Source organism: Xyrauchen texanus, chromosome 3 (assembly GCF_025860055.1).
Source record: "Xyrauchen texanus isolate HMW12.3.18 chromosome 3, RBS_HiC_50CHRs, whole genome shotgun sequence".
NCBI classification, from domain to species: Eukaryota; Metazoa; Chordata; class Actinopteri; order Cypriniformes; family Catostomidae; genus Xyrauchen; species Xyrauchen texanus.
Genome location: NC_068278.1, coordinates 4,347,349 through 4,358,702, shown reverse-complemented (window position 1 = coordinate 4,358,702; position 11,354 = coordinate 4,347,349). Strand labels below are relative to the sequence as shown.

Genomic DNA, 11,354 nt, shown 5'->3' with positions numbered 1-11,354 from the left:
CTCCTCGAGCAGCTCACACAGCTCCTGATCATTCGTGTGTGTAACACAAATACAGTCAGAACCAGTGAAGATAAGAGACTCCAGAACAGATTCACAGTGAACATCTTACCTGTCCTGTTTCATCAAAGCGTTTTCTGTCTGCACTGTCAATCACATAAATCTGTAATATATCAACCATCATTAGCACAATCTGGAAATATTTTCATGAAGTGATTAGTTGCATGTTTGAATTTCGTAATGACTAAAATAATACTGAATGAATCCAACTTAAAGATCAAGAGGCCATTTGGGCAAAATGTAATAATCAACTACATCTCTTTTAGTAAATGTGTTTGTTCTTCGTAGGACATGATAAGCACCAGGAGATCTGTGTTCTCAAAGTAATTTCTCCAGTATGGTCTGATCTTGCGTTGTCCACCGATGTCCCACACTTTCAATTTGAACCCTTGAGACTGCACACTCTTGATGTTGAAACCCTGTTTAGAAACACATCAACAGGTGCAAATCATCAGGCTGAATAAAATACACACACAGAGCTCATGAGAGCGGAGATTTGGGCTGGTCAGTAAAAGACTAAGTAAGCAGTGTCATAAGTGACTTCAATCATGTTTCGTGATCTGGATATAAAAAAAAAAGATTTTGGTTCTAGGGTATTTAAAACAAAATGCAACAATTCAAAATAATTGGTCTTTTCAGTATCTCAGTTACATTTACATTTATGCATTTGGCAGACGCTTTTATCCAAAGTGACTTACAGTGCAATTATTACAGGGACAATCCCCCCCGGAGCAACCTGGAGTTAAGTGTCTTGCTCAAGGACACAATGGTGGTGACTGTGGGGATCAAACCAGCAACCTTCTGATTACCAGTTATGTGCTTTAGTCCACTAAGCCACCACCACTTCATACTCAGTTACATCAGTACTGAGAAAAACTGATAATAGAATTCATACAACAGGAATAACTAGATAAAAAAAGTTTGTGGACTAACGTTAGGTTGGCTTGAAAAAGCCTGATCGGTCAGACAGACAGACAGATAGATAGACAGATAGATAGATAGATCCCATTTGGTTGCTAGGCAGTTACCAGGGTGACTCAAAGTCTCCTTGCCAGTCTGATTCAAATGAGCCAGCCCAGAAGTGTATAAAATGTTCTGCTGCAGAGATATTTGTTTTGTTACTTGGTTGATAGGGTAATCCCATGTGGTTGCTAGGAAGTTACCAGGGTGATACTCAAAAGGCTACTTGCCAGCCTGAGTTGCTAGGGTGCACTAAATAATGACAGACAGACAGTCAGATAGATATGTATATATCTGATATGTTGTTATTATGTGTGCTAACTGACCTGTGTGGGAGTGATATGGCTGATGTCTTCTGATGCCAGCTGTTTGATCAGGGTGGTTTTACCCGCATTGTCCAAACCCAGCAGCAGGATTCGAACCTCCTGCTCAGGTGAGTTCTTCAGTCTCCTCAACACAGCCAGTAAACCCTGACACAAAATAAAACACCATCAGAGACTACAGTTCTTGACATCATCCTGACCAATGGAGAAAGTCCAACAGAGTCCTGAACCAATCACACGAGACTCTGATTTGACCAACCAATCACCAGCTTTGTTCAGGATTGACACATATTTAACATAACAATAAAGTAGCCAGATTCTGTGCCACATGACACTGTGACTTAATAACCTTAATTATGCACTTAACGTGTATTATTTGTTTGTTTTTATATATAAAGTATCTAATACACTGTATTGATATTTCTAAAAAGTGCAATGTGATTTATGTTAAATTCTATAGATAAAACTCGTAAAATACATAATAAATACTTAAAAGTAACATTGTCCCAAAATCTGCAAACGAGAAACACGCAAGACAACCTTATAATTATTTTAATGAACAATAATAAACGGTTAAATCTATAATAAATGCTATTCTTTATAAATAATGTCTATACGAGTCTCTTCTAATAGCGAATAAACGGGTTTCATAATTAACACAAGCGTTAGAAGAACTGATAGATGAAAATCCAAATCAACTGAATGACAAACTGCAGGAGTGTGTTCATGAAATGAGTGTGTGTTGAAGTGTGTTTATAAGAGAGAGACTCACCATTCCTCAGTGCGCGCTCCCGCTGTCTCGCAGGTCACGGATTTGACGTCATCCGGGTGACGCACGGGAACGATGCCCTTATTCCCAGGGCAAATCCATTACATTTGCTAAACATTTTTGGAAATAGTTTAATAGTTCACAGAAACGTATTTTTATTAATTCAAAAATAGCACAAATGTTTATAATCCCTTGAATACATCAATACGGAGATTTAAAATATGGTATGATACTTAAATTACGAGCAGCGGTAAAGTTAGATTGATATTCGGAATGTAGCATTGTTCACATTAAGAAGCCACAAATATACATAATCAGATATCATAAGCATACCACAAAACTTAAATGAAATTTTTTTTTCATTAACTCTATAAAATTATTTAACCTTTAGAATTTATGACATCACACGAATTTTAAAATACTCATTAAAATATCCCTTTTATGATACAAGACTATTTTATTAGGGTAATATACGTTTGAGATATTTTATACAAATAAATAACTAAATAAATAAATATAAAATAGAATTCCAATTGTAAATTGTATTCAAATTCTATTAAACTCTTCGACCGTTTGGCGCCAAACAACTAAACAATACATCTAAATATGTTTACCTACATAGCACAGGACTTATTTGGGAAGTTTTCTTTTGGAATTTTTCATTAAGAATTTTAACGAAATAAGTTCAATATGTAGTCATTTCTATTTGTATAGCGCTTTTTTCAGATTAACAATTTTTTATTGATTCACATATTGAACATAACATAACATATATACACAGAATCAACATTAACCCTCACTATTACCTTTTGTGTATTAAACACACACAAAAATTATATATATAGCAGATTTCACTGAGGGAATGGTAAAAAAAGACTCTCTCTGATTTATTTATCTAGCCAAAAGCTTACCTGCTTTGTCTCCTGACACAAAGTATGACTGTCTTGCCCTGAATAGCCAAAACTCCACCTTCCATGACAAAATAGTATTACTGTATATCTGTATTTCAATTGAGTCAATTCTCTGAGGCCATCAGGCAGCATTTGGCACTTCAGCTCTGCCTCAGCACTTTAAATATTCCCTTCCAACTCCATGAGTTCTTGTGCTTTGGATATTTTTATGAATGTAAGTGTCTCCCAAGCTACACCCACAGAGGATACTGAGGACCTGCTGGTCTCCATATAAACATTGATTTCAGCCTTGGAATCAGGATTTTGCTAAAGGAATACATTAAAGGGCAAACTATATGATTTATTTTTCTCCATATGTGGCAACACCTCTAAACACACCAGGGCGTGATCTGAGACTAAGATGTTTCCAATTGATCAATCAACAACAAATAAAATTAGTGACTTAGATATATTAAAAAATCGATCAAAAATCACATGAGATCACATTCATCTATAAGAATGTATAGTCTCTACCAGATGGGTTCAAACATCTCCAAATATCTATGAGACCAAGATTTTTACACATCTTGAGAAGCATCAATGTTGCTCTAGGGGGCTTACATACTTTTGCTTCACTATGATCAAGGACTGAGTCCAGCAAAAGATTAAAGTCTCCTCCAAATATTATATCATGAGGGGTGCCAGCGGCTTGCAACATCCATTCAAGATCTTTAAAAAAGCCCTGATCATCAGTGTTAGGTGTGTAAATATTAGCCAAAATCAACCATTGCCCCTGATTTTCTGCTAAAACAATAATGAATCTCCCATAATTACTCTGTTTGAGACATTTGAATTGTAGATGTTTACTTATCAATGTAATGACTCCCCTGATCTTACTTGAGACAGCACTAAAGAAAACATTCGTGTAGGGAAATATGCATTTCTTGAAGAAACACTATATCATATGTTTTTTGTTTAACAAAATAAATAACCTTCCTTCATTTAATGGGGTGCCCCAACCATTCATATTGCATGTGGAGAGAGACAATCAACTCAGTTAAACATTTGACATTTTGACATATTAGAAAAAAATTAATTGTGTGTCAAAAACTAAATTATAAAGACCACATTCCAACATTACTGCCTTAATCAAATCCTGAACTTCCCCCAGAACCAAACAAACAGAAAAAAGAAAAAAGTGTGCATTAACCCGAGCATGACAGCACCAACTGTCCATCCCTCTATACTCAAAAAGTCCACGTACACCTACGAGAGCCCCTGCGACAACTTTGCCATCAGTTTGCTCAAGTCCGGTGTTTCTTTACAGATTTTATGAGACACAAATTCATAACAGAAGAAAATCTACAAAACAAACTCCAGTCAATAGATGAAATAAATACAAAGAAAATGTAGATTCATCCACATAACTGTCCCAAAGGTGTGTTCCAGTGGTGGCTGCTGGTCTTTCAAAGAGGGGAAGCTCATTTTCGGCCTACATTATAAACTTATTTACCCTATTTTTTGCACTAAATCAATCTTAGGTGTTGATCTGCCCTGCTGTTTAATTCTAATTTTTTCCTCGTAAGGAAGACTTTCAAATGGCTTCGCCAAAATCAGGTCGACAATATTAGCACCGTCTGCCATCGATGCGCAGTTTCACCCGTACTGACGCTAGCCTAGCCTACTGTATGAATGAATGAATGAACGAACGAACGAACGAACGAACGCTCTAAAACAAAATATATTAAACTTGGTAAAACTGAAACAAGGAATGTGGTGTATAATTGTGTGAAATGTATTATGCAAATTGACTAGCAATTTCAGCCAAACAAATATAAAGAAATAGGTTGCAGCAGTTTGTCTTTCGACTACACTTGAGAAATCCGCGATGGGACTGAGCCTGAAATAGCTTCAGTGACTTCTTATAGTACAGATTCGCTGTTAATCAAAAGGAGATGCAGTCTTTCGACAGATCCTCCAATCATCACGCTGAAGCCCGGAGTCCGGGCCAGCCCACTCCTCATTCACCCCCAGAGACGCTGAGCGTCCGTGGGCGGGACATAATCGCAGCATTTATCCAATGACCGTCTATTTTCGGAGCACTGAAAAAACTGTTCAGAGCAGCCACATTGAAGTCAATGGACGCTCGGCTTCAACAGGGAAATGCACTGACGCTACGGGAATGTATGAGAAGTAAATCGAGTCAGCCGACCTGCTATATGTAATGTAGCTGATTCTGAACGAACTCATCTTCGAGATGAACGTGTTCTAACGCATTTTTAGTCAATAAATTGTTTACACAATAGTACATATTTGACCATTATTTTTTTGACATTATAGGGGAAGCTGAGCTTCCCTTGCAGTCTTAAAGAAATCCCCACTGGTGTGTTCCTCCACAAAACAAACTCCAGCCTCAAGCAGAACCAGCACACACACACACACACACACACACACACACACACACACACACACACACACACACACACACACACACACACACACACACACACACAAAAAGCCATTCAGTTTAAAGGGACAGACAAACGAATGTTCAGTGTGCCGGCTGTTACATGAGTGCAGCAGATGACCTAATCCTTCCAATGTCCTGCAAAAAATACCCCACAAAACAAACTCCAGCCAACAGGAGGCACAAGCCCAAAGAATGTGCAGATTCAACCACAACACTGTACTGAAGTAGTGCTGCTAAACAAACTCAGCAAAAAAACAGCAAAAAAAGAAACAGAAAAGGCACACAGTTTCCTCGATCAGTCAAGTGAATGTTCGGTGAGTCAGGTCCACTCGGCTGCAAAGCGAGCGCAACACAATGACTTACTCATTCCATTGACTTTATCTTGTTGGGGACAAGTAAATACTTTGCGGTTATCCTTAGCATCTGTTCTCAACCTGGCCGGGAACATCAGTGCAAAAGCGACCCTCCATTGATGCAAGAGTTTCTTGAAGGAGTGTTATTCCACAAAACAAATGAATAACCGCTAGGCGTAACCAACACAAAAATAAATTAAAAGGCACCCAGTTTCCTCGGACAGTCAAGTGAATGTTCAATGAGTCATTCTCGCTTGGCTGCAACATGAGTTTCACACCATGACTTACTCTTTCCATTGACTTTATGAAGGACATCACTTGCTGTGGGCATGTAAATATTTTGCAACCATCCTTAGTGTCTATTCTCAATTTCGCCAGGAACATCAGTGCAAAGCGAACTTCTGTTGATGTAAGAGTTTCTCACATTATTTGAATCGATCATGTTTCTATCTTCTTGAATTAGCAAAATCTTGGATCAAGAACATGCTGTGGTTCTTCCCAGAAAGCCTTCCTTTACTCCTTGCCTCGCGTAGTACAAAATCTTTATCAGATGATCACAAAAGTTTGGCCAGAATTGATCGGGGCCTGTCTCCCTCAGTGGAACTCTGAGCTGGAACCCTGTGAGCTCGCGCAATTTCCAGCTTATGGCCTGTTATATCGAGACTTGGGAAGAGCTCGTCTAGGAATTACACCATATCTCAGCCTTCTTCATTCTTAGGAATTCCAACAATTCGGAAGTTGTTAGCAGCTAATTCCCTCTCCGATGACTCAGATAATCGATCCTTTTCTCGCCGTCGACACTTTTGTAATCAACTCATAGAATTTCGTCTCCACGGCAGTGATCGAACAACATATTACAGCAAGATCCTCCAAGTCAGCAACGACCTTCACAAGAATTGCCGACTTGCTCGACAGTTGATGCTGAATCTCTCCCACTGCACCGTCCAAACTGAGTCCCTGGTCTATCTGGGGTAGCCGCTTGAGAACATAAGTGTCTTTTAATGTCTCCAGAGCACAATGATTTTTAATTCTTTGACATATTGTCTTCATAGAACAGTTATGGAACAGGGTGTATAGAATCTCACCGGTTTATGACACAAAAAGTATTACAAACTAGCAAAGTGAGCAGAGCTCGCCATTCATATATCCGAACCTCGCGTGGCAACATACGAGTCCCCACATTTATATATAAGTTAAAGTGATTGTTTTGCATTGATAGTTGTGTGGTTTGTGCTGCCCTCTGTCTGGAGATCACATGAAATCACATTCATATATAAATTACATTGATTACATTGCAGTGATAGTTGTGTGGTTTGTGCTGCCCTCTTTCTGTAGATCACATGAAATCACATTCATATATAAATTACATTGATTACATTGCAGTGATAGTTGTGTGGTTTGTGCTGCCCTCTGTCTGTAGATCACATGAAATAACATTCATATATAAGTTACATTGATTTTATTATAGTGATAGTTGTGTGGTTTGTGCTGCTCTCTGTCTGTAGATCACATTAAATCACATTCATATATAAGTTACATTGATTTTATTACAGTGATAGTTGTGTGGTTTGTGCTGCCCTCTGTCTGTAGGTCACATGAAATCACATTCATATATAAGTTACATTGATTTTATTACAGTGATAGTTGTGTGGTTTGTGCTGCCCTCTGTCTGTAGATCACATGAAATCACAGTGATAGTTGTGTGGTTTGTGCTGCCCTCTGTCTGTAGATCACATGAAATAACATTCATATATAAGTTACATTGATTTTATTATAGTGATAGTTGTGTGGTTTGTGCTGCTCTCTGTCTGTAGATCACATTAAATCACATTCATATATAAGTTACATTGATTTTATTACAGTGATAGTTGTGTGGTTTGTGCTGCCCTCTGTCTGTAGGTCACATGAAATCACATTCATATATAAGTTACATTGATTTTATTACAGTGATAGTTGTGTGGTTTGTGCTGCCCTCTGTCTGTAGATCACATGAAATCACATTCATATATAAGTTACATTGATTTTATTATAGTGATAGTTGTGTGGTTTGTGCCGCTCTCTGTCTGTAGATCACATGAAATCACATTCATATATAATTTACTTTGATTTTATTACAGTGATAGTTTTGTGGTTTGTGATGCCCTCTGTCTGTAGATCACATGAAATCACATTCATATATAATTTACTTTGATTTTATTACAGTGATAGTTGTGTGGTTTGTGCTGCCCTCTGTCTGTAGATCACATTAAATCACATTCATATATATGTTACATTGATTTTATTGCAGTGATAGTTGTGTGGTTTGTGCTGCCCTCTGTCTGTAGATCACATGAAATCACATTCATATATAAGTTACATTGATTTTATTGCAGTGATAGTTGTGTGGTTTGTGCTGCCCTCTCTCTGTAGATCACATGAAATCACATTCATATATAAGTTACATTGATTTTATTACAGTGATAGTTGTGTGTTTTGTGCTGCCCTCTGTCTGTAGATCACATGAAATCACATTCATATATAAGTTACATTGATTTTATTACAGTGATAGTTGTGTGGTTTGTGCTGCCCTCTGTCTGTAGATCACATGAAATCACATTCATATATAAGTTACATTGATTTTATTATAGTGATAGTTGTGTGGTTTGTGCCGCTCTCTGTCTGTAGATCACATGAAATCACATTCATATATAATTTACTTTGATTTTATTACAGTGATAGTTGTGTGGTTTGTGATGCCCTCTGTCTGTAGATCACATGAAATCACATTCATATATAATTTACTTTGATTTTATTACAGTGATAGTTGTGTGGTTTGTGCTGCCCTCTGTCTGTAGATCACATTAAATCACATTCATATATATGTTACATTGATTTTATTGCAGTGATAGTTGTGTGGTTTGTGCTGCCCTCTGTCTGTAGATCACATGAAATCACATTCATATATAAGTTACATTGATTTTATTGCAGTGATAGTTGTGTGGTTTGTGCTGCCCTCTCTCTGTAGATCACATGAAATCACATTCATATATAAGTTACATTGATTTTATTACAGTGATAGTTGTGTGGTTTGTGCTGTCCTCTGTCTGTAGATCACATGAAATCACATTCATATATAAGTTAAATTGATTTTATTGCAGTGATAGTTGTGTGGTTTGTGCTGCCCTCTGTCTGTAGATCACATGAAATCACATTCATATATAAGTTGCATTGATTTTATTACAGTGATAGTTGTGTGGTTTGTGCTGCCCTCTGTCTGTAGATCACATGAAATCACAGTGATACTTGTGTGGTTTGTGCTGCCCTCTGTCTGTAGATCACATGAAATCACATTCATATATAAGTTACATTGATTTTATTACAGTGATAGTTGTGTGGTTTGTGCTGCCCTCTGTCTGTAGATCACATGAAATCACATTCATATATAAGTTACTTTGATTTTATTACAGTGATAGTTGTGTGGTTTGTGCTGCCCTCTGTCTGTAGATCACATGAAATCACATTCATATATAAGTTACTTTGATTTTATTACAGTGATAGTTGTGTGGTTTGTGCTGCCCTCTGTCTGTAGATCACATGAAATCACATTCATATATAAGTTACATTGATTTTATTACAGTGATAGTTGTGTGGTTTGTGCTGCCCTCTGTCTGTAGATCACATGAAATCACATTCATATATAAGTTACTTTGATTTTATTGCAGTGATAGTTGTGTGGTTTTTTGCTGCCCTCTGTCTGTAGATCACGTGAAATCACATTCATATATAAGTTACATTGATTTTATTACAGTGATAGTTGTGTGGTTTGTGCTGCCCTCTGTCTGTAGATCGCATGAAATCACATTCATATATGTTACATTGATTTTATTGCAGTGATAGTTGTGTGGTTTGTGCTGCCCTCTGTCTGTAGATCACATGAAATCACATTCATATATAAGTTACATTGATTTTATTGCAGTGATAGTTGTGTGGTTTGTGCTGCCCTCTGTCTGTAGATCACATGAAATCACATTCATATATAAGTTGCATTGATTTTATTACAGTGATAGTTGTGTGGTTTGTGCTGCCCTCTGTCTGTAGATCACATGAAATCACAGTGATAGTTGTGTGGTTTGTGCTGCCCTCTGTCTGTAGATCACATGAAATCACATTCATATATAAGTTACATTGATTTTATTACAGTGATAGTTGTGTGGTTTGTGCTGCCCTCTGTCTGCAGATCACATGAAATCACATTCATATATAAGTTACGTTGATTTTATTACAGTGATAGTTGTGTGGTTTGTGCTGCCCTCTGTCTGTAGATCACGTGAAATCACATTCATATATAAGTTACATTGATTTTATTGCAGTGATAGTTGTGTGGTTTGTGCTGCCCTCTGTCTGTAGATCACATGAAATCACATTCATATATAAGTTACATTGATTTTATTGCAGTGATAGTTGTGTGGTTTGTGCTGCCCTCTGTCTGTAGATCACATGAAATCACATTCATATATGTTACATTGATTTTATTGCAGTGATAGTTGTGTGGTTTGTGCTGCCCTCTGTCTGTAGATCACATGAAATCACATTCATATATAGTTACATTGATTTTATTGCAGTGATAGTTGTGTGGTTTGTGCTGCCCTCTGTCTGTAGATCACATGAAATCACATTCATATATGTTACATTGATTTTATTGCAGTGATAGTTGTGTGGTTTGTGCTGCCCTCTGTCTGTAGATCACATGAAATCACATTCATATATAAGTTACATTGATTTTATTACAGTGATAGTTGTGTGGTTTGTGCTGCCCTCTGTCTGTAGATCACATGAAATCACATTCATATATAAGTTACATTGATTTTATTACAGTGATAGTTGTGTGGTTTGTGCTGCCCTCTGTCTGTAGATCACATGAAATCACATTCATATATAAGTTACATTGATTTTATTACAGTGATAGTTGTGTGGTTTGTGCTGCCCTCTGTCTGTAGATCACATGAAATCACATTCATATATAAGTTACTTTGATTTTATTGCAGTGATAGTTGTGTGGTTTTTGCTGCCCTCTGTCTGTAGATCACATGAAATCACATTCATATATAAGTTACATTGATTTTATTACAGTGATAGTTGTGTGGTTTGTGCTGCCCTCTGTCTGTAGATCACATGAAATCACATTCATATATAGTTACATTGATTTTATTGCAGTGATAGTTGTGTGGTTTGTGCTGCCCTCTGTCTGTAGATCACATGAAATCACATTCATATATAAGTTACATTGATTTTATTGCAGTGATAGTTGTGTGGTTTGTGCTGCCCTCTGTCTGTAGATCACATGAAATCACATTCATATATAAGTTACATTGATTTTATTGCAGTGATAGTTGTGTGGTTTGTGCTGCCCTCTGTCTGTAGCTCACATGAAATCACATTCATATATAAGTTACTTTGATTTTATTACAGTGATAGTTGTGTGTTTTTTGCTGCCCTCTGTCTGTAGATCACATGAAATCACATTCATATATAAGTTACATTGATTTTATTACA

The 11,354-nt window shown here is 37.0% G+C and overlaps 1 protein-coding gene across 1 annotated transcript in view; it reads right to left on the bottom strand.

Moving 5' to 3' along the window:
• The window catches only part of LOC127630977 (ADP-ribosylation factor-like protein 3), a 4,730-nt gene extending 2,584 nt beyond the window's left edge, over window positions 1-2,146 (bottom strand). The window contains exons 1-5 of the mRNA XM_052108908.1: window positions 2,113-2,146; window positions 1,344-1,487; window positions 360-476; window positions 110-160; window positions 1-24 (exon numbers count right to left, since the gene is read on the bottom strand). The exon at window positions 1-24 is cut by the window's left edge and continues 162 nt beyond it. Of these exons, the coding sequence (XP_051964868.1) occupies window positions 1-24; window positions 110-160; window positions 360-476; window positions 1,344-1,487; window positions 2,113-2,115 (339 nt within the window). The 5' untranslated portion in view covers window positions 2,116-2,146. The remainder of the gene's footprint in view (window positions 25-109; window positions 161-359; window positions 477-1,343; window positions 1,488-2,112) is intronic.
• Between the last annotated feature and the right edge of the window lie 9,208 nt (window positions 2,147-11,354).